Source organism: Lagenorhynchus albirostris, chromosome 2 (assembly GCF_949774975.1).
Source record: "Lagenorhynchus albirostris chromosome 2, mLagAlb1.1, whole genome shotgun sequence".
Classification (NCBI taxonomy): Eukaryota; Metazoa; Chordata; class Mammalia; order Artiodactyla; family Delphinidae; genus Lagenorhynchus; species Lagenorhynchus albirostris.
This window is the reverse complement of record NC_083096.1, coordinates 118,411,940-118,436,408: the sequence shown is the minus strand read 5'-3', so window position 1 is coordinate 118,436,408 and position 24,469 is coordinate 118,411,940. Positions and strand designations below refer to the sequence as shown.

Below are 24,469 nucleotides of genomic sequence, written 5' to 3'. Positions count from 1 at the left end.
TAAACAATACAGTACTTAATAACCAAGAGATCACTGAAAAAATCAAAGAGGATATCAAAGAATACCTGGAAACAAATGACAATGAAAGCCAATGACCCAAAACCTATGGGATGCAGCAAAAGCAGTTCTAAGAGGGAAGTTTATAGCAATACAATCCTACCTTAAGAAACAAGAAACATCTCAAATAAACAACCTAACCTTACACCTAATGCAATTAGAGAAAGAAGAAAAAAACCCCAAAGTTAGCAGAAGGAAAGAAATCATGAAGATCAGATCAGAAATAAATGAAGGAAACAATAGCAAAGATCAATAAAACTAAAAGCTGGTTCTTTGAGAAGATAAACAAAATTAATAAACCATTAGCCAGATTCATCAAGAAAAAAAAGAAGACTCAAATCAATAGAATCAGAAATGAAAAATGAGGGCTTCCGTGGTGGCGCAGTGGTTGAGAGTCCATCTGCCGATGCAGGGGACGTGGGTTCGTGCCCCAGTCTGGGAGGATTCCGCGTGCCGTGGAGCAGCTGGGCCCATGATCCATGGCCACTGAGCCTGCGCATCCAGAGCCTGTGCTCTGCAGCGGGAAGGGCCACAGTGGTGAGAGGCCTGCGTACGGAAAAAAAAAAAAAAAGATATGTAACAAAGGACACTGCAGAAATACAAAGGATCATGAGAGATTACTATACGCAACTATATGCTAATAAAATGGACAACTTGGAATAAATGGACAAATTCTTAGAAAAGCACAACCTTCTGAGACTGAACCAGGAAGAAATAGAAAATATGAACAGACCAGTCACAAGCACTGAAATTGAGACTGTGATTAAAAGTCTTCAAACAAACAAAAGCCCAGGACCAAATGGCTTCACAGGCGAATTCTATCAAGCATTTAGAGAAGAGCCAACACCTATCCTTCTCAAACTCTTCCAAAATATAGCAGAGGGAGGAACACTCCCAAACTCTACAAGGCCACTATCACCCTGATACCAAAACCAGACAAAGATGTCACAAAGAAAGAAAACTACAAGCCAATATCACTGATGAACATAGAGGCAAAACTCCTCAACAAAATACTAGCAAACAGAATCCAACAGCACATTGAAAGGATCATACACCATGATCAAGTGGGGTTTATCCTAGGAATGCAAGGATTCTTCAATATACGCAAATCAATCAATGTGATACACCATACCAACAAACTGAAGAATGAAAACCATATGATCATCTCAATAGATGTAGAAAAAGCTTTTAACAAAATCAAACACCAATTAATGATAAAAACCCTCTAGAAAGTAGGCATAGAGGGAACTTATCTCAACATAATAAAGGCCACATATGACAAACCCACAGCCAACATGGTTCTCAATGGTGAAAAACTGAAACCATTTCCACTAAGATCAGGAACAAGACAAGGTTACCCACTCTCACCACTGTTACTCAACATAGTTTTGGAAGTTTTACCCACAGCAATCAGAGAAGAAAAATAAATAAAATGAATCCAAATCGGAAAAGAAGAAGTAAACCTGTTTGCAGATGACACGATGCTAAACATAGAGAATCCTAGAGATGCTACCAGAAAACTACTAGAGCTAATCAATGAATTTGGTAAAGTAGCAGGATACAAAATTAATGCACAGAAATCTCTGGCATTCCTATACACTAATGATGAAAAATCTGAAAGAGAAATTAAGGAAACACTCCCATTTACCATTGCAAAAAGAATAAAATACCTAGGAATAAACCCACCCAAGGAGACAAAAGACCTGTATGCAGAAAACTATAAGACACTGATGAAAGAAATTAAAGATGATACAAACAGATGGAGAGATATACCATGTTTTCGGATTGGAAGAATCAACATTGTGAAAATGACTATACTACCCAAAGCAATCTACAGATTCAATGCAGTCCCTATGAAACTACCACTGGCATTTTTCACAGAACTAGAACAAAAAATTTCACAATTTGTATTTTAACACAAGAGACCCCGAATAGACAAAGCAATCTTGAGAAAGAAAAACGGAGCTGGAGGAATCAGGCTCCCTGACATCAGACTATACTACAAAGCTACTGTAATCAAGACAGTATGGTACTGGCACAAAAACAGGAATATAGATCAATGGAACAGGATAGAAAGCCCAGAGATAAACCCACGCACATATGGTCACCTTATTTGTGATAAAGGAGTCAAGAATACACAATGGAGAAAAGACAGCCTCTTCAATAAGTGGTGCTGGGAAAACTGGACAGCTACATGTTAAAGAATGAAATTAGAACACTCCCTAACACCATACACAAAAATAAACTTAAAATGGATTAAAGACCTAAATGTAAGGCCAGAAACTATCAAACTCTTAGAGGAGAACATAGGCAGAACACTCTATGACATAAATCACAGCAAGATCCTTTTTGACCCACCTCCTAGAGAAATGGAAATAAAAATAAACAAATGGGACCTAATGAAACTTAAAATCTTTTGCACAGCAAAGGAAACCATAAACAAGACCAAAAGACAACCCTCAGAATGGGAGAAAATATTTGCAAACGAAGCAACTGACAAAGGATTAATCTCCAAAATTTACAAGCAGCTCATCCAGCTCAATATCAAAAAAACAATCAACCCAATCCAAAAATGGGCAGAAGAGGTAAATAGACATTTCTCCAAAGAGGATATACAGATTGCCAACAAACACATGAAAGAATGCTCAACATCAGTAATCATTAGAGAAATGCAAATCAAACCTACAATGAGGTATCATCTCACACTGGTTAGAATGGCCATCATCAAAAAATCTAGAAACAATAAATGCTGGAGAGGGTGTGGAGAAAAGGGAACCCTCTTGCACTGTTGGTGGGAATGTAAATTGTTACAGCCACTATGGAAACAGTATGGAGGTTCCTTAAAAAACTACAAATAGAACTAACATACGACCCAGCAATCTCACTACTGGGCATATACCCCAAGAAAACCATAATTCAAAAAGAGTCATGTACCATAATGTTCATTGCAGCTCTATTTACAATAGCCAGGACATGGAAGCAACCTAAGTGTCCATCAATTGATGAATGGATAAAGATGTGGCACATATATACAATGGAATATTACTCAGCCATAAAAAGAAACAAAATTGAGTTATTTGTAGTGAGGTGGATGGACCTACAGTCTGTCATACAGAGTGAAGTAAGTCAGAAAGAGAAAAACAAATACCATCTGTTAACACATATATATGGAATGTAAAAAAAAAATGGTTATGAAGAACTTACGGGCAGGACAGGAATAAAGACGCTGACGTAGAGAATGGACTTGAGGACACGCGGAGGGGGAAGGGTAAGCTGGGACGAAGTGAGAGAGTGGCATGGACTTATATATACTGCCTAATGTAAAGTAGATAGCTAGTGGGAAGGAACCGCATAGCACAGGGAGATCAGCTCAGTGCTTTGTGACCACCTAGAAGGGTGGGATAGGGATGGTGGGAGGGAGACGCAGGAGGGAGGAGATATGGGGATGTATGTATATGTATAGCTAATTCACTTTGTTATAAAGCAGAAACTAACTCACCATTGTAAAGCAGTTATACTCCAATAAAGATGTTAACAAAAAAATTAGTGCACCTGATCACCCAAGAGCTCTGATGGAGATTTGTGACGATATTAATGTTGTTTTCATGCCTGCTAGCACAGAATCCATTCTGCAGCCCATGGATCAAGAAGTAATTTCTACTTTCAAGTCTTATTATTGAAGACATACGTTTTGTAAGGCTATAGCTGCCATAGATCGTGATTCCTCTGTCCGGATATGGACAAAATCAATTAAAAACCTTCTGGAAAGGATTCAACATTCCAGGTACCATTAAGAATATTTGTGATTCATGGGAAGAGGTCAAAATATCAAATTCACAGGAGTTTAGCAAAAGTTGATTTCAACCCTCATGGATGACTTTGAGGAGTTCAAGCCTTCAGTGGAGGAAGTAAATGCAGATGTGGAAATAGCAAGAAAAGTAGAATTAGAAGTGGAGTCTGAAGATGTGAATGAATTGCTGCAATCTCATGATAAAACTAATGAATGAGGAGTTGCTTCTTATGGATGAAAAAAGAAAGTGATTTTAACACTTCACAGCAAGGCCCTAACTCTCTTCAGTTCTATGAAGGCTGGGAGATGAGGAAGCTACTCCTGGTGAAGGTGCTGTGAAGATTGTTAAAATGACAGCAAAGGATTTAGAATATTACATAAACTTAGTTGATAAAGCACCAGCAGAGTTTTAGAAGACTGACTCCAATTTTGGAAGAAATTCTACAGCGGGTACAATGCTATCAAAGAGCATTGCAAGCTACAGAGACATCGTTCACAAAAGAAAGAGTCAATTGATGCAGCAAACTTCATTGTTGTCTTATTTTAAGAAACTGCCCCAGCTGCCCCAGCCTCAGCAATTAACACCCTGATCAGTCAGCAGCCATCAACACTGAGGAAAGACTGTCCAACAGCAAAAAGATTACAACTCACTGAAGGCTCAGGTGATGGTTAGCAATTTTTAGCAATATTTTAAAGTTAAGGTATGTACATTATTTTTTTAGACATAATGTTATTGCACACTTAATAGACTACAGTATAGTGTAAACATAACTTTTATATGCACTGGGAAACCAAAAAATTCATGTGACTCACTTTATTAAGATATTCGCTTTATTACAGTGGTCTGGAATTGAATTCCCAATATCTCCAAGTTATGCCTGTATTTTATTAAATTATTCTAAGATAGAATTTTGATACTATTAAATACCTTAGTATGGTTTCACCAGCATTGAAATGAATTTTAAAAATACATATATAGGGACTTCCCTGGTGGTGTAGTGGTTAAGAATCAGCCTGCCAATGCAGGGGACCACGGGTTCGAGCCCTGGTCCGGGAAGATCCCACATGCTGCGGAGCAACAAAGCCTGTGCGCCACAACTACTGAGCCTGCGCCTTAGAGCCCGCGAGCCACAACTACTGAAGCCTGTGTGCCGCAACTACTGAAGCCCGCGCGTCTAGATCCTGTGCTCCACAACAAGAGAAGCCACCGCAATGAGAAGCCCGCGCACCGCAACGAAGAGCAGCCCCCGCTCGCTGCAACTAGAGAAAGCCCTCACACAGCAACAAAGACCCAACACAGCCAAAATAAATAAATAATTTTAAAAATACATGTATACACATACATACCTATAGACTGTACAGGGCCAGCTTCATGAACATGCAACTTGTGCCCTCACAGGACCCCATGCTCAGAAGGGACACAGGATTTAGTGCTCTGAGGTTGCCTTTGAAATTTTAAATAAGTTTATCTTTGAACTTGTGTGTGTTGTCATTGAAAGTTGGTTGGACAGTGGAACCTGCACTAGTCTCGGAGCCTTGGCTCACCCACTCCATGTGACGTCTCCGTGCTTCCTCATGGTGGGCTCTCAGCAGCCCTCTTCCTACCTCCTGATGTCCTAGGTCCCTGTCTAACCTTCGCCTTCCTAACCCTGAACACTGCTTCCTTCCATCTGGATGGCCAACCAGTTGCATAGGCAGAAGTGGGGAGGGTGAGGGAGGAGGCCAGCATTCCACCATCACCCTTGGCCTCCGGCTGGGCAGGGGGGCCCTAGCAGCTACACGAACAACAGTGTTGGGGATGAATGCACAACCCCATTACTTGGGGTGAGGCGAGCAGTGGCTTTCCCAGCCTAAGTAGGATTGGCAGTGATATGGCATGTTTAGTAGGTGACTTGGTGGGGGCCCCTTGCCAACTCCTGATCTAGGAACCGAGTGGGTTCCTTCACAGAGGTCGCAATCTCTTAGAAGTTGCCTCTTTGTCATGGGTTGGAGCAATGGGACTGTGGGGATATTTACTTCCTTGCCCAGGTCAACCAAGAGACTATAAATGCTGCATAAATATATAGTTAATAAGAAAATATAATGAATATGCTGTAGGAAAATACTTCAAGGTGTACCCTCAGAATTTTTAAAAAATGTAATAGCATTTATTTTATAAAGGAAGCTGAAAATGAATTGTCTGTCTAGAAAAACAAAGTAAATTAGAATATATTTTAGTAATACTATTGGGAAGTAATCTAATTCATATATGGCAGGGTGTAATTGTCTGACATTCTGGTGCTACTAAGCGACTTACTCCACTATGTCTGGGAGTTTTCAAACAAGTAGAATGCCAGTTCCAAGATTACATAGATCATAACTGATTAGTTCAACCATTAATTTTGATCAGAGTGATGTGGGAACCATTGTGATATGATGTGATGTCATAACTTTGTTAATTTCTGGTATTTTAGGAGTTGCCCATTTTCACCCACATAGACCAAAAAGTGGAGGTAGTATAAAGGAATAAACTTTCTTTTTTCCCTTTGTTGAACCAAGAAATTAAGCCTCATGTCAACATCATCCACTGTGACTCTTCCCGCACCCCACCCTGCCCAGTCCCACCTTTTTTTTTTCTCTCTGCCTAGAACTCTAGGTCTTCCCCAGGAGAAGTGTACCAGGAATAACTGCAATATTCTACCAGTCCATTAGGGTTTAGTGTACGAAGTATACAAAAAGGGAAAGACAAGGTAAAAGACAAGGGAAAGGAACCTGAATAAGGTATTCAAGATAAAATGGTATAAAGAATTCGAACCCAATTTTTGTTGACTCATCTTTCTTGGCAGAATATAAAATTGAGAATACAAGTGATATGTAGCAAAATGTAGGGATTTTACCAGACTGTATCTGTAGAAATGCTTAATTCAGTTGAATTATTAAGAGTAATATTTAACTTTGACTATCATAAAATGAAAGGCAGGAGGAATTTTAGAGATACTGTGGCTCTATATAGAGATGAAAAAATCATGTCCAGTGGACTAAGTGACCAGGCAAAAGGCCACACAGTATCAGAGTCAGAACATATTGACTCCTAGCCCAGTAGTTTTTGAATTTTCTTTACCTTCCCCTAAACAAAGGTCTTCCTACAATTCCTAGTAAAAGCTAATCGTGTACATATTTTACTTTTAGCAGGTTAAAATGGAATGTTAATGAGGTTTTGAGCCATAGTCCCTAATTAAATAGCATTTTAAATGAAATGTTATCTACAGTCTTAAATTTGTAGCACTACTTTTAATTAGTAAATTTAGGCACTGTGTTTAGGGAGGAAGTTATTTAACATTTAGTTTTGGCTTCAAATAAGAAATAGTGAACTTTCTGGATGGTTTATTGTACAAACTAATTTTCTGGTATTTAATATATAAAAATCAATTTTTTTGAAGGAAGAAGAAGAAAATGAAACCTTTGAACTGAGCAGGGAATATGAAGAATTAATCAAATTGAAAAGGAGTGGCTCTATTCAAGCTAAAAATCTAAAAAGCAAGTTTGAAAAAATTGGACAATTGTCTGAAAAACAAATACAGAAAAAGATAGAAGAAGAACGAGCAAGAAGAAGAGCAATTGATCTTGAAATTAAAGAGCGAGAAGCAGAAAACTTTCATGAGGTAATACTGTTTTATATTTAACAGTTATAGTTCAGTAATGATGATGAACTTAACAGAAATAACATTGACTTTGAAATAAGTGTTGGAATTTACAGTTAACCATCAGTGTATAAAATAATCTTGGAACTAAATAGCAAAAGCACATTAAGATCTTAAGAGACTTTAAAAAGATTTCCCTACTCTAGCATTGTTCCAAAATGACTTTTATAAGAATTAAAGCCTACAGTGAACATCAAATGGTTCACTTTAGCAAAAATAGCTCAGAAATATTTATTGGCACAAGTTTTACTTTGAATCAGTAGAACCAGTGTATATTAAACTCCAGAGATGATTCATACCTACTTTCTTAAAGATGAGGCCAACAAAGCCTATATGATATGTTCAAAGTCATGCCAATCATTCAGTGGCAGAGCCTAAATCAGAATTCAGGTGACATGAATTTGAAGTACCTCCATATGTAAAATAAGGAGGCACTCACTAGATGACCTATAATGGCCATTCCAGCTTAAGGACTAGTTCCATGATTATGAATATTGGTTTAAATAAGATCTGGAAAACTTATTCTGTCAAAATTGCCATTTTATGTTATATTTAACATATATTCTTCTAAAAATTGATTTTCATCATACATTTAACTATAAAACAGGTATGGGAATTTGGGAGGGTCTTCAGAGGAGATTGGTGAATAAAAAGAATGATGAAACTATGGGCAAATTCCAGGACTATAAGCAATTCATTATTACTGAGACAAGTAGAGTGCAAGCACAGCAAAAGTTGATGAAGACGCAAGCACAGGCAAGATGACCCATCTTAGATGCCATATTAAGGAACTTTGTTTTATTGGGGTGCAATGAAGGGATTTTTAAAACATGGAATGATATTATCAAATAGGCATCTTTATCGCAAGATCATGCTGAAGCTAAAGATGGCTTTAGACTTATGCATTAAAAATTATTTGAAAGCCTACTATGTTCCGGAGACTGTTCTGGACACTGGGACTACATTGGTGAATAAACCTGCAGTCCTCGCTCATATGGTGTTTAGAATCTAACAGGTGTGGGGCAGGAGACAGGGAATGGAAACAATGATTGGGTAATAAATAAAAGCTATGGCGATTAACAAAGCAGGGTAAAAGACTATAGATTATGTGGTACAATTTTGTACAGGGTGGTCAGAGAAAACATGAGGATTTGAACTAGAACTGGAATGGAGAGGACTGATAAGTATGTAGGATACAAAACTGGCAAGACTTAGCTTGGAAATGGTGGTGGAGAGGAATCAAAGTGACTGGGTATACTAGGTAATAGGGGAACATAGGAGTTTGGTAGGAAGGGAGGTCACAAGCTAGACAAATGGAGATGCTGTAGAACATCCAGATATCAATTAAATTGATATGCATCTGAACTTAGTGCAACATACACAAAAACATAAGGACTTAGGGACTGGGTTATAAACCATTTTGTCACAGCTAAAAACTAATGCCATTGCTATTTTTAACATCTTCTATGTTGGGCCCTATGTTAAGTTTTGGGTACATAAAAGTGAATATAATATGCCTTCAAGAAATCCAGCCTAATGAGATGTATGAAAACAATTAAAATTGTCATTAAGTGCTAAGATAGTTATGTATTTAGTGTTATGGGATCAAGTAGTATGGAATCAGTATTCCTAGATGTTTAACAGGGCTGAGAAAATGACATTTTAGCTGAATGTGAAGGTTGAATAGAAGTTTCAGTTAAAGAGGGAAAGCATTCCAGATTGGAAGGACAATGTGAGTCAACAGGAAGGTTGTAAAACTTTATCTGGCAGAGTGGAAAATAGGTTCAAAGGAAAGGTTCATATAATAGGTGATAGGATAAAATGTTGTAAAACTAGGTTGCAGCTAGCTGAAGGGCCTTTTTAACCTTGTGGGCACTATAATCCGGGAACAATGTTAATAATCAGGGTTTTTTTTTGGCTGCATTGGGTCTTTGTTGTTGCGCGCGGGCTTTCTCTAGTTGCGGCAAGTGGGAGCTACTCTTCGTTGCAGTGCGTGGGCTTCTTATTGCGGTGGCTTCTCTTGTTGCAGAGCACGGTCTTCGTGGCTCGCGGGCCCTAGAGCGCAGGCTCAGTAGTGGTGCACGGGCTTAGTTGCTCCGCGGCATGTGGGTCTTCCCGGACCAGGGCTCAAACCCGTGTCCCCTGCATTGGCAGGTGGATTCTTAACCACTGCGCCACCAGGGAAGCCCAAATAATCAGTTTTAGAGTGATAAAAGGCTTATGTTTACAGAATCCTGGGATCATGGAGGATAAACTGGAAGATGGTCATGAAGTTGGGGGCAAGGGAGAAAAATTGACCCAACTTTAACAAAACTGAGTTACAGGCAGGTGGTTGCTGAGAAGCCTAACATTGCTTCAAGATTACCAGGGAAACTAGATGATGCTACAGAGAATTCAGGAGGTCAGGAGAGGAGGGAGGGGTGAATAAACTGTTTTGGACCTGTGAAGTTTGAGCTATATTTGGAAAGATAATGGCAGTCTGAAACACAGGTACTGGGCTCAGGGAAGAGGCAGGAGCTACAGATTGTTTCAAAGTATAGATGTAGATAAAACCATCTTGAGAGTTAATAGTTGGAAGGTGAATGATAAAACCCTGGAGAACACCAACATTAAATGGACGGATGGGCCATAAGATCAGTTGATCCTTTAGAGACAAATCACAGAAGGTAAAGAATTTAAATAAGCATGCATGTGCTTCCTTTTTTTTTAAAAAAAGATAGTGAAACCTCAGTGATACCTAGTCCTATAAAATTTGTAGGTAAAATAAATGAGGTACGTAGCTTCTGGTTTTAATGCTATTACTGACTCTTGTATAAAAGGATATGAGATTAGGACCTGGCTGATCTTCTGTAATCCATGAAGATGTCCTAAATTGAGTTTCCTGTGTAGAACCTGACATTCCTCCTATCATATCCCTCCAGATTAAGGGTCACCGAGATCCTGTCAGCATAGTTTTGGCGGAGTATAATCAACTTCCAGAGTAGGATCTTCCCCTCCCATCTGATATTTGTTTTCCTCCTTTAGAAAATACCTTCTCTTTATGTTCCAGACACCTTTCAAGGCCTAACTCATTCATGTAACCTAATCTAAGAATTCCGTCCCAGCTCCTGTAACCCTTAACCTGTACTAACATTTGGTAGGTAAACCACTTAATTTCCTTAGTTTGACATTCTATCTAGATCTTACAAGGTGCACTCCAAAACCATTCCTTGCATTTTTATCCCAAATTCATTGCCTATTTCGGTTGCCTGTAATATCCACATGCTGGGAGTATCAATGTCCTGCTAAGAATGCACCTAGACTCTAGAACAAAGATCATTCCATTTATAACGTGACTCTCTTAGTAGATTCATTTCCTGGAAACACTTTTAACCTGGCTTTTCAGGGATTCAACAAAAGGCAACTGTACTCAATAACTGAAAGACTGTTCATGAACTTTCTCCCAGTTAACTTATGAATCCTTTTTTTTTTTGCGGTACGCGGGCCTCTCACTGTTGTGGCCTCTCCCGTTGCGGAGCACAGGCTCCGGACGCGCAGGCTCAGCGGCCATGGCTCACGGGCCCAGCCGCTCCGCGGCATGTGGGATCCTCCCGGATCAGGACACGAACCCGTGGTCCCCTGCATCGGCAGGCGGACTCCCAACCACTGCGCCACCAGGGAAGCCCGACACAAAATTTTATGCAAAAATTCAGAAGGCAAGTTATTAACCAGGAGGGATTCAGTCAGAATAGCAGTTATTGTGCCTGCTGAAACATCCTATCTTGAGGATTTATTTTGTAAGCAAAGAATAACATGAACTGTTTTAAGTCTGAAAAAGGAGGTCCATTTTTCTTTCCATGTAAGTCTCAGAAAAGCCTGCTGAGATTAAAACTGCAGTTTAATACTTTGCTTGTTAAGCAAGCAAACCATTGTTTAACATGTACTTTTTACTTTATCTTTTAAATATAATAAACAATCATATCAACACTGTTCATTAACAATAATGGTAGTCAGGCTTTATGTTTATCCACTGAAGGTTAAATAATGGCGTTAACAATAGAATTTACCCATTAGGTCTCTGGTTGTGTCTGATGTTCTAGCACTTTCCAGTATCAAATAAAAATTTGATTCAGGAGAACCAGAAAAACTATCCAACTTACTTTTAACTCCTCCTTCTACATTCATTGGAGCTGCGGTGCAACACCTCAAACTAATGTAAAACATTGATGAACCAAGATTTTTCTTACACAGGCAGTTATTTTACAGCTTGTTTCAAAATTTCCTTTATTGGTTGCACGTGGTACCTGGAAGCAATTTCCTCATAGTACAGTGAAATATGAAGTGGTGGCATTTCCAGATAGACCCACAAGAGTCTAAGTAGTTTAGAAACCAAGAGTCGACTACAACTAAAGTACTTTTGAAACCATGGATTAACTGTACCCATAAGACCCCACTCTACTAAAACTGCTATCAAAAGGCCAGTGAGTGATCTCATCATCACCAAACTGGTTTTACAGACTCACGCTGACAGTTTAAATTCTGCTCTTAAATTACCCCCTTATTTTCATGGCTTCCAGCTCTCACCCCTAAACAGACTGACTCAGAACCATACTTCACCTCAATGATTTCCCCAAGTTCCACCATTGCCTCTTTCAATAGTTGTCTTCCTGTTTATTCTCCCTGAAAACATTCTTTGCCATTGCCCATCAATAAATTATTTGTTGAATGGAATTCATCTCAGTTATTAACAAAGAGCGAGGAAAGAAATCATGAAGTGGGAAATAACAAATTACATTTCTGTATTATGTAGTAGGGTGAAGAGTGATATGGAGACTCTAACGAGAAGGAAGTATTTTAATAATTGTTAACAATGTATCATATCCTCACCCTTTTCTGTTACTCATTATCAACAAGCACTGAGATTTGGTTGGGCAAATAAATACACCAGGACTCCAGAGATAATGTATGATCTTTACACTGGGAGAAAAGGATTCCAATAGTTAAGAAAATAGTTCACAAATGAAACTTTCATCTTTCCCAAATTGGGGGATAGTGAAAATGTCCATGTCTGCAGTGTGGCAAATAGGCATAACCAAACATGTTAATTATTTTGTGCCTAGACATCTTCAGAACTATTAACATCTCAGTTCTTGTTGGTTTTTAGACAACAATTCTTATTCTTGGCCCATTTTTGTAAAGGAAGAAGATGTTGATATCAAGCCTGCAAAAAGAAGTGAGGCTCCATTTACTCATAAAGTGAATATGAAAGCTAGATTTGAACGAATGGCTAAGGCAAGAGAAGAAGAAGAACAAAGAAGAATTGAAGAGCAAAAGTTATTACGCATGCAGTTTGAACAAAAGGAAATTGATGCAGCACTACAAAAGGTACCAGGCTTATATTTCCTTTATTTTCCAAAGATGACCTTTTAAAGACAATGAAGTTTTATGAAGAGGTATTAAAAAAAATTTTAATAGTTTTCAAGTAATTGAAATGTTTTATAAAATACTTTGTAGTAAGCATACTTACACGTTCTTTACTTTGGGGGGAAAAATATATTTACCTCCAAATTCTATTACTAAACCACTGTCCTGAAAATAGTACTACAGTATAAATGCCAACTTGAATGCACTTATTTTATTATAGAAAAGAGAAGAGGAGGAGGAAGAAGAGGGTAGCAACATGAATGGCTCCACCATTGAAGATGAAGCGGAAACCAGATCAGGAGCTCCGTGGTTTAAGAAGCCTCTAAAAAACACATCGGTTGTAGACAGTGAGCCAGTTAGATTTACTGTTAAAGTAACAGGAGAACCCAAACCAGAAATTACATGGTGGTTTGAAGGAGAAATATTGCAGGATGGAGAAGACTATCAATATATTGAAAGAGGAGAAACTTACTGTCTTTATTTACCAGAAACTTTCCCAGAAGATGAAGGAGAGTATATGTGTAAAGCAGTGAACAATAAAGGCTCTGCAGCTAGTACCTGCATTCTTACCATTGAAAGTAAGAATTAATCACTCTTTGAATCTAGAACTTTTATTCTATTTAAAAATGTTTTCCTTTAAAAAAAAATCACTTTTCTTCTCTCTTTTTTAGCTGACGACTACTAGGTCCCCTTCCCTCTCCCTGGAACACACACCCTCTCTCTCCGACTTTCTTACTGCATCCATCCTTTCTGTGGCGGGGCCAGAAAAGGAAACTGGAAGTGCCACTATGCTGACTCCTCATTCCTTTCCCCAACAGTCTTCACAACACAAGCTCGTCTGAAAAGTACCTCCTTCCTTTTCAAATGAGCACCAGATTCACATTACGCAGTATACGTTGGTGTGTAATTTAATAAGGCCAAGTGGGAAATTTACTCAATTATTTCTATCAGAACCCATACAAAGGCTGCGTATTTCCCATGTTTACAGCAATGATGTTTAAAAAAACCATAAATCGGACATATTTTGCATGAAAGAATAACACTTATGAGCTATGCACACCTAAAATTAGTCTGAAATAGCTGAGTTAAGGAATTTGGAACCTATCAATTTGAGTGGGCTTTTTTCCTCAGTAGTTTATCATTTTGGTTGTTGTAGTTTCAGAGTCTTTCTGAAGCAGAGATATGAGGGGGTAGGGGTGTCATTTCTCCCTGTGTGTGGAGAAAACAAAAAAACTAAAGACTTTTAAGAAACAACTGCCAGAGCAAATGTGATGGAAACCACTGCCTAATACAGAGTTCTGAGTGTTGAGAATATCAAACGTACTTTTCAAATGTGTGTGATATATATTCAAGCTTATAAAAGCAAATTTATGTTGTGACCTTGCCTGAACAAATTATATTTTAATGAGAAAACTTTGTATTAATAGTTCATGCAGGAGAAAACAATTTCAACATAATCAAAGATTTCAAGATCTAGAATTAGATTTAGGGAAAAATGGCACAATCTTCAATTTTGAGTTTTTAAAGTGAGTTTGTAAATAATTAGCAACCATGTACTAATCAAGTTGTTTTATATTTTAATTGTCTGGAAGACAATTTTATTTTACAATGTAAACCCATAATAAAGTCACTTCTGTATTTAAAAAAAAGTCTTTCAGTATTTTAGAAAAGAGACAAACATTCCCTTATAATATTCACCAATGTACATTTATTTTTTTATTGAGGAAACCATGATCAATACAAAATTACAGCAATCATGTACCCTTTTACATACAATGGTATTAAAGCAAACTCTAAACCACAGTTTGTAAAGTATTCAATTTACCTCAAGTCCAAGCTGCATCTCCCTAAGACACTGTTCCCATCACAGTAGCCATTTTAAGCCAATCTTCTTTTTACACGGGTAGTTTCTGTAGAGAACACTTTTCTCAGGACGAAAATGCATTGAGCATGCATAAGAAAAAATATATATATATGTGCAAATACATTTAAGAGTTTCTATAGGGGTATCACTGAAGAAAATAAAATCCTGGGACTTATTTGCTTTCTTAAAAGCACCAATTTAAAAAAAAAGTTTACTGTGGCAAGAAAACTCAAGTGACTAAACAAAAACTAAGGTTATTTTCAGAGTCAAAATTATCTTTAACTAGGTATTGTTAAAATACATTTTAAAGTGAGGCAGAATTTTCAGAAAATAAAGACATCTTCATTAATTAGTAATTTCTACAACCTTATTCTAGACAACATAACTTTGCAGGCAGAAGTGGTTCTCCTGGCAGAGTATTCAAACAAATGTTATCACTTTGAATACATTTCTATTTCCCTCTTAAGGTACTCTGTTCACTCCTATCCAAACCCACTCCTGTAATTAACTACTAAGGTATCTGTCTAAGGATGTATTTTACAATGCTCATAAACAACTAGTATTAAACCACTAGTTTTAGTATTAAAACCATTTTCATTAATTAAAAATGAAAGTATACTTCCCATTTCTAAAAGAAACATCAAACCATAAGAATTCTAAGTACTACCACACTAAGAAATCTTAAAAACAAAAACACATTGTCAAGTTTAAGTGCTAAATAAAATAAATCAATTTCAAGCTAAACATTCTTTCTACCACTCCTAACATCCATTGCATTCAAATCAACTGGCTCACCTTTTCTGCTTTCCATTTATTTCAAGGTTAAGATTAGCGCCATTTAAAAAATGCTTGCAGTATCAGTGAAGGCTTATGATAATGAATAAAAAAAAATTCTCATGAGATAGAAACAATGCCCCAATATCTATTAGCATTCATATGTATTTTGTTTTATAAAAATGCAAACTACAACTAACCAAAACTTGACAGGCTCTTAAGGTTCAAAGAGCTCCTTAATATCAATCTTAACATACCTATCATTGACTATTAAAACACACATACACACACATAAATGTGGTGCAATAACTACATGACTTTCAAAATTTAACAGTTCATGGAACATTTAAGATCAAGTGAATAGCACTTTAAAATGAAAAGTGATCAAAGCAGGTACATTACACCCTATACCATATATTATGTATGGGAAAACATTTCATTTTTCTCAATTATGATTTGCCAATTTTACCTTCTACATTGAGCCCTTCTATGGTCCATGCTCATCGGCTCACCAATGGCATACACTCAAAGGATTCCTCTTATGGGTAACTATCTCAGGACCTGATTTTATGAGCTATGATTTGGTGCTTGCAGCATCTTCAGCACTGTGTGTGAAAATGAAGGCAGTATTTTTGAATATTTTTCTTTGTTGCAAAGATAAGCAGGAGTTTTAAAAGGATCAGCACATTTTAGAAATCGAATAAACAAAACTGATATGATGCTGCTTTAATACATTCATCTTAACTCAAAATATGTACCAGTTAAAATCATCTATAAGAACACACAAACATTTTAAACTGGCAAAAAATAAAATGCAGCGTCAGTTATTAAAGTATTATAAACCAGAAAAATATTGGTTGCTATACAGATTATGAAAGGTTATTTGCTATACAGTTAACATTTCACTGATGCACATGCCTTTACCAAAACTTACTGCCAGTATTTCTTATAATTTTTTCCTTTTTCAGTGTATATAAAAAAGTTATGAAAACTGAATTGTCTAAAAAAAAAAAGTCATAATGAAATTCTTGACCCATAATGTCCTTACTGAATTACTACAGTTCAAGAATAAGAAAAAAAATAAAGACTCCATAGCTTTGGAGGGCAAAGAAAATGTCTTGTCAATCAAACAGATTGTGAAGGCTGTTGAAGTGTCTGACCAAATGATTTCCTAAATCCTGAAAACTATGTAACTGTCCTTTTTAAAATTTTAACAATTCTTCTATATTTGGGAAAAGTTCGGATGTAGTTTAATTACAGCAGCAATCTACTCATCATTTTTTCCCATTTTAATTTAAAAAATTAAAATAAAAAACATTACCCAGAAATGTAAACAGTTGTTTGAACAACTTAAAGACTTTCCACTGAAATGGTAGCATAAATAACAAAATACACTTTGGGGAAGCAGTAGCAGATTGCTTTTGAATACACAACCACAAAAACCTCACAGGGACAACATTAATGTACTGAAATATTTATTTATATATGTCCTTAGGTTGTGCTTACCTGTTGCTTTTTGCAGCAGAACCTAAGGTGGAAGGTCTGGGAAGGCACTGTGAAGTATAAATAATTGCACTGTTTGCAATTAATAAAGATTTTAAACCTTAAATGAATCAAAATCAACAGCCTCCAATTTGTGAGTTATGATATTGAATCCAACTGAACTATCTCTTCAGTTTAATTAATATATGTACCACTTTCCTAAAAGTTCATCTATAAAACAGTATCATGCAAAATACTGAAACTGTTCACATCAATACCCTACTCTTAAAGATAACAGATAACTCCTTAACTATTAAACTTGACGCTAGAACTACATATCCATATCTAAATAAGGGTAAGGGAAGTCACTCTAGGTTCTATAAAACAGTCAAACAACATTTCAAAACATCTACAATGAACTGTACTGCTATTTTCTACCCTATAAGTAATCTCAACATTTATGTCCTTGCACATCTTTCTTTATAGTATATTCAGAACAGCAAATGGTGCTCCCCCACCAATGAAAGAACTAGTTTATATATATATAGGAAATGGTGTTAAAACCACTACATTGCTTAATATTTGCAAACTGAAAACCACTCTGTCTGATACATTTCAAGTCTTTCATATTAATATATAAGATATGCATGTTTTACACTGAAAAACAATATATTTTAGGAGCACCAATGAGTAATACTATTCAACTTTGTTAATGATCAGTTTTCTTTAGCTATAGCTAAAGCATATCAAAAATACTTACCCATTAAGCTCACTTTAAAAAAAAATACAGACCTATGAATTATTCTACGTTAAATTAAGAAGCAGTTATGGTTTTCCAAGATATAAGCACTGTATTCCAACATAATATTCACACAAAGTATGGCATTTGCATTATGTGGAACATTGACAAAAAGATACTGTTGCAGTTCATCAATTTGTCATTCTGATGTACTTACAGTGCAATGCTCCTTGAAGGAACACAATCAAGGATGATACACAGCACAGTCCTCCTCACCCCTACAGAGCTAGTTCTATACTGGCTGGATCAAACCTGCACTTCAACAGACAATGGCAAGACAGACTGTATTTGCATGTAGTCTAATATATTAATATGCAAAGAGCCAACAAATATGCAAAGAGTAAAACAATGGATTTCAACAAAATATCAGAACTTCAGCATGAGTGTTATAGAGTAATAAAATGATTTTAAGTACATAAAAAAATTAAGTTGATTCAATGATTGATTGGACTTGTGCATTTACAAAACAAAGCTTATCTATACTGCAAAAAGAAAAAAAAGAAAAAAAAAACTTGAACATTTTCATACCCCAATAATGTTTCAATGGCAGATGCACTGTAGCTATACTTTTTGCACACTACTACTTTTTCTACCCTAAATTTAGAAAGAAACACTCTAATATTGTATACATTTGCAAGAGCTGCTTTACATGAAAAAACTGTTCTTATTATAGACTACTCATATTCACTATCCGAAAACTGAAACAGTCTTGGAAATCAAGTAATTATCAAATTAAAAACAGAAAGGTTAACTGTTATAGCAGCAGTACAGGTCTGAAACAGTGGTCATGTATAAAAGGAAATTTCACTGTTAATGCAATGGAAGTATGCCAAAAGATCACTGTACACACATGCAGTTTTTAATCAAACAGAAGGGGAAAAAAATGAAGATATCAGGATTACTTGTGCTGAAACAGCCAAATACAATAAATGGAAAAGATCCTCCAATCTACTACTATACTGCAAGGGGGAAAAAAACATGCCAGTGTTTAAAAACTCAAATTAATATTTCATGGGGAAAGCTTATATATTTGTGTATATGTATCTTAATTTATCATTGCTAAGAAATTATGAATCCTTTAAATACCCACATATCCAACTTACCGACACAGGAGGTTTCATATCATTTATTGTAAAGCACAAAACAGGCATTTTAAAAGTGAAAGTATACATTGAAAAAAGTACATTTATATCACAAAGCATTGACCACATAATAGTTGCAAATACAGTTGCTGGAATGTGTACATCTACACTAAATACTAAAAACAAACCAATTTTCATTTCTACACAGAAATATTAACCTCCTATCAGTAGTGATAGATATTTTGTACATTTTCAAAAAAAAAAAAAGAAAAAAAAGAAAGAAAGAAAGAAAGAAAAAACACTATTTTAAACCAAAAACAAAATTAAGATCTTCATCAAGCCGTCTGCATCCATATATTTAACAAAGGTTTTTTTCCCCCACACAATGAAGCAAATACTGTATTGTCCACTTCTTATTATTGGCCCTGTGCAGAAGAGATACATAAGAAATACACAAAAAGTTAAAGAAAATCCTTTAAATGGAGCTAACTCAGGAGTGAATCCTTTAAGAAAGAAAAACTGGTTAATATAAATGGTGGTGGCTTCTTGCATGATTTGCAAATCCCTGGGGGAAAAAAATTTATTTTTAAAATCAAAGGCATTATAGAGATATCTAGCACTCAGATGCCAGAAAGCATTGTAAAAAACAAACAAACAAACAAAAAAACCCAAACAATATACCACAGTACTTCATTTAGTTATACTTTGCCTGATAAAAATTTAAAAGGCAAACATAATCCCAGACAACAGTAAACATGCAGAAAACAGGACTGGAGTTGAAATCAACACATTAGCAAATTTATTATACCTGAGGTGCTGGAGGATGCTGTGGCATTCCCTGGGGACTTGTCTGGGCGTAGTAGGCTGCTTGTTGTCTATAGTACTCAGCCCAGGCTGCACTATAATCTGGCTGACCACCTGGTGGAGCACCAGTAGGGGCAGGAACTGCTTGACCTTTGAGAAAACAAAACAACTTTGTTGCTGTAACCACAACTAAAAGCCCCAAAGAATCTCAGTTCTAATAAAAACAATACCTTGCTTCTTGTAATATTCCTCCCAAGCCTTTGAATAATCTTGTGTCTGCCCTTGTTGACCTAAAAAAAACCCCCTAAATTTTAATACAAAATTATATCCACTGTAAGTACAGGTTATAAAAACAAAAGCACAGAGGGTCAGAATTGCTCCTGTTTTATTTTAAATATTCATCAGTGTCAGAAAACTACTCTGTAATTAAAAAAAAAAAATCTAAATGCTCTTTTATTTTCTTTTTGCCTTATACTAATCGTAACTTTTAGTTCTAGAGCATCACTATTAATAAAAAACAAAGCCATCCACATAGTTTTAACTAAGATAGGTAAACATTTAGGCATAATCTCGATTCAATTACAGAATTAATGCTCTAAATTCAGTCTGGAACAGCGGTCCACGGTTCCCCAGTGGTGATGCTGGGAGGAATGGATGGCCCACTATTTTTTTTCTTTTGTTTTCTTATCCATTTGGATTTGTTACACTACAAATTTTAAATAAAATGTAAATCTTCAATGGAGAAAAAAACATTTTGGGGGGAAAAAAACCCACTTAAAAGCTATTATTTAAAGACTTCATTATTTTAAGATCTGGCCAACATTTTTGTTTCCTGATAAGTAACCTATAAACTACATGTATAGACACTAATCTTCAAGATATCTTTTAATATGACATTTAAAGTTTTAATATGCTGTGTCCAAATTACAACACAATTTTATTAAAAATATCTTGATGAAGGACATAAAGAATAATCACTACTGAAGAGGTTCTAAGAAGCAAAATCAATGAAACACAAAGCTCAACAGCTTGCGCAAGTACGTTCTTCTAGGTGACTTTCTGGAATTAAGAGACTAAAGAGACATACTCAAATGCGATGCATGAACCTTGAATGGTCTCTGGATTTAAAAAACAAAAACAAGCTCCCCCCCCAACACACAAATAGCTACAAAAGACACTTTTTCTGACAACCAGGGAAACTTAAATATGTTGATATTATTGAAAATTTATTTAGAGCAACAGTTGGCAACTTACTTTGAAATGGCTCAGGCACCAAAAAAAGTATACAAAGTACATGTTGCAAACTTTTTGAAAATGGTCAATCTGGATAGGAAATATAAACATGGGTGTTCGCTGTACTATTTTTCCAATTTTCTGAAGGTATAAAAAAATTTGAAACAAAAAGTTGGAGAGAAAGAGAACCTGAGTTTCCCTATTTAACTCCTTTATTTGAAAAAAAAATTTATTTAGTTTGTAATTTATCTTTTATAAAATTATTACAGCTAGACAAAAAATACTGGCAGAAAGCTGTTTTTGTCTGTTAGATGTTGCCAAAAAGGCAACTTTATAGTTTTAGAAAGTGGTCTATTCACCATCACAAAATTGGCCAAAGAATAAAAGCAACTGAGTAAATAAAAATTTAAGATTTGTGACTAACAAAAAATGCAAGAAACTCCCCCCTACTTATATGGGCAACAGCACAGAGAAATCCCATATACTGTAAACAAAATTCTCACACTTTGTTTTCCATACTCTTTTCAAAGAGGAAGTGAGTCTAACATTTTGATCTTATGAGACACAATTCAAGTAAATCTAAAACCAGTTTCAGTATTTAAACAACTGCCAAATATCTTGGTACCAATAGTAATAAAACCATACAACATTTTCTTACAAACTGCACACTTGAAAACTTGCTGACTTGAAGCCAAACTTATTTAAGACAGCAACGCTTTCCACTTCAGGTTTACAAATGGAACTGAACCTCATGTTAAGAGATACTCATATTTTAGAGGCAAAAAAATAACAATATCAGGGAGACATATCAAGAAAATTCATCAAACTCAAATGTTCCCTGAAAAACACCCCCCATCCCAAACTCAAATATCCCTGTGGAAAGCTAAAAGTAAACATGTTAGACTCTAAGAAAAATAAACAGTTGGTTAAGTAAGTCATCAGCATTTGACATTCCAATCTTGAAAGCGTCCACAGAAAAACTCATTCCACTCCTATGTGAAGGGCAAATGTCATTCTTTTTGCCCAGGTGAAAGCAGGAAAAGAACTGTTCCTACCTAATCTATTTATGTTTTGGCTCTTCCCCTAGTCTCTTGCCCTTTGGAAAGCCATGTCCTTAACTTGTTCCCTTTATTCTTCTCCTCAGTTTCAAAAATTGTTTTGATATGAGATAATTTAGAAGAACAATACTTAACAATTACATGTAACTTTACAATGTATAAAGTCTTAATTTCATTTCATTCAAGAGATAAGACTTGTCCTAGAGTTCATATGTAACATTCTATTACAGCCCAAGCGACAGTCTTGCTTGATTTCACCCTCAGTTATTTCTCCACACACCTGCATCTTTCCCACAACCACTCTCGCCTGGCTCTTTTAGGCTAGGTACCATATGCTAAGGGTTCAGAGTCCACCATATCAGTGCTTAACATTAAAAGGGACTCTGCCTCAAGTCAAACTTATCCCAAAATGCCTTCATTTACTTTCCTCCAAATAGAAACTGCCTGTCTCTATTCTGAAACCCTATTTCTCTTTAGGGTGTTTACTTTTTTACAAAAGTTCCCTTCATTCTAGCTTCAAAAGCACCCACATCTAGACTGCTGTCATTCCGTATAGGACAGCGATATGAATTCCTTAAAGTTTCCATCTTTAATCCTCCAGAATCTCATCTTTAAGAATTTCTCTCTTAAGTTCTCTTCATGCTAATCTAGGGAATTTACAATTGTTTCAGAAAACAAAACTAATTTAAAAAACTCATGTTTCAACAGACTTTTTTTTTGCGGTAAGCGGGCCTCTCACTGTTGTGGCCTCTCCCGTTGTTGAGCACAGGCTCCAGACACGCAGGCTCAGCGGCCATGGCTCACGGGCCCAGTCGCTCCGCAGCATGTGGGATTTTCCCGGACCGGGGCACGAACCCGTGTCCCCTGCATCGGCAGGCGGACTCTCAACCACTGCGTCACCAGGGAAGCCCTCAACAGACTTTTATTAATAAGCAAGCTGACAAATCTACAGTGTTAGTGGGGATTTTCTGTTCTTAACAGAAAAAGCTGAAATGGCTTCAAAAGCTGAGACAGTCTCCCTCGTTTGGTGACGAGGGCACTGGATTAGAAATCAGGACATCCTTACTGGACTGAATGTCAGTATTATGACATAGTATGAGTGTGTTTCGTGTTTGATAATTGTAATCATTGTTGCTTTTGTTGTGGTCATCCATTTACAATGCCTGGTGTCAATTTATCTCTTGTAAAAATAAAATACAGTGCGTGTGTGTGGGGAAAAAAAAAACAACAAACCTCATGGGAACAGCAAACCCAAAAACTGCAATAGATACACAAAAAAGAAAAAAAAAAAAAAAAAGAAATCAGGACATCCAGAGTCCTAGGAAATCCTACCTATGCCACTTGGAAGAGTAAAACTCCATCTTCCCAAATAAGGGAGTTTGACTTAGAGATAAAGATCTTTCTCTCTCCCTGATATTTTATTACCCCTTTCTTTCCCTACCATTTAAAAACATCAAAAGATTGAACTGATTAGTCTGATGCTTTAAGGTTTCTTATTTGTAGTTATCCTAAAAAGATCTTAAGGACAAGCAATGCACCTAGAAGAAATCAAAGTAGTTAAGCAATCAATCCTTTACAAAACAAAAAACAAAAAAACTTATATACAGGAAAAATATATGGACCTTGTAGCTATCATTAAAGACCTGACAACCTAACATTATTTAAGATTTACATGTAAGGGGGAAATCACTCAACCAGTTCACTTAGCTCATAAAATTAATAGCTTATCATTGTGCTGCTACAGAAAAACATTCAAGTGAAAAGAAGGTGGGGGTTAGGAGGATCTTCAAACATGGTGTTATGGCAAAGAACACTGAAATTTACGTTGAGAATCACAAGTAGACTGTACCTTATGACAAAACTATCACCTATAGATACTTTCTGTATCAGTAAAGAATGAGCAAGTTTATCTTATTAGCTTCTGTTTGTGACAACTGGCTATGGTGTAAGTGGTTTATTTTGAATGACTGAGAATAAGCATCTGAAAAAAACCCGGTCTGTCCTGAAGTATAACATCAGGTTTGAAATGGTTCCTGAAAAATGCAAATTCAGGAGACAGGCTTGGGACTTAGACTCTCTTAAGAGTTCAAAGTCTGGTTCCACCACTTTGTAGTCGTGTGACCTGTTTTCCAATGTGCACATCTAAGTGTCAGTGAACAGAAAGAATCCCATCCACGGTTTTGCTTTCTGCAGTGAAGTGACCTGTGGTCAACCGTAGCCTGAAAATATTAAATGAACAATTCGTAAGTTTTAGATTGCGCACTATCCTGAGGAGCATGATGAAATCTCATACTGTCCCTTTGTCTAGCATATCCCACCAGTTAGTCACTAAGCAGCCATCTTGCTTAAAAGATTGACTGTCCTGGTACTGCAGTGCTTATGTGTCCAAGTAACCCTTATTTTACTTAATAATGGCCCTGAAGTCCAAGAATAGTGATGTTGG

General features: G+C 36.4%; 2 protein-coding genes across 30 annotated transcripts in view; one reads left to right on the top strand and one right to left on the bottom strand.

The window, feature by feature from the left end:
* NEXN (nexilin F-actin binding protein) overlaps positions 1-14,579 on the top strand; it is a 58,166-nt gene extending 43,587 nt beyond the window's left edge. For 6 of the 8 annotated variants that reach the window (XM_060139673.1, XM_060139675.1, XM_060139676.1 and 3 more), the window contains 4 exons: positions 7,267-7,488; positions 12,706-12,891; positions 13,151-13,508; positions 13,602-14,579. In XM_060139673.1, coding sequence (XP_059995656.1) covers positions 7,267-7,488; positions 12,706-12,891; positions 13,151-13,508; positions 13,602-13,615 — 780 coding nt within the window. In that variant the 3' untranslated portion in view covers positions 13,616-14,579. Of the gene's footprint in view, positions 1-7,266; positions 7,489-12,705; positions 12,892-13,150; positions 13,520-13,601 lie in introns of those variants that run through there. The other 2 variants (XM_060139674.1, XM_060139677.1) reach the window with 1 other exon arrangement.
* The window catches only part of FUBP1 (far upstream element binding protein 1), a 48,349-nt gene continuing 24,166 nt past the window's right edge, over positions 287-24,469 (bottom strand). For 6 of the 22 annotated variants that reach the window (XM_060139681.1, XM_060139684.1, XM_060139690.1 and 3 more), the window contains 4 exons: positions 19,966-20,025; positions 19,740-19,885; positions 17,075-17,121; positions 14,616-14,840 (listed from right to left, as the gene is read on the bottom strand). In XM_060139681.1, coding sequence (XP_059995664.1) covers positions 14,795-14,840; positions 17,075-17,121; positions 19,740-19,885; positions 19,966-20,025 — 299 coding nt within the window. In that variant the 3' untranslated portion in view covers positions 14,616-14,794. Of the gene's footprint in view, positions 604-12,118; positions 12,728-14,615; positions 14,841-16,037; positions 16,174-17,074; positions 17,122-18,961; positions 19,357-19,733; positions 19,886-19,965; positions 20,026-24,469 lie in introns of those variants that run through there. The other 16 variants (XM_060139689.1, XM_060139699.1, XM_060139692.1 and 13 more) reach the window with 10 other exon arrangements.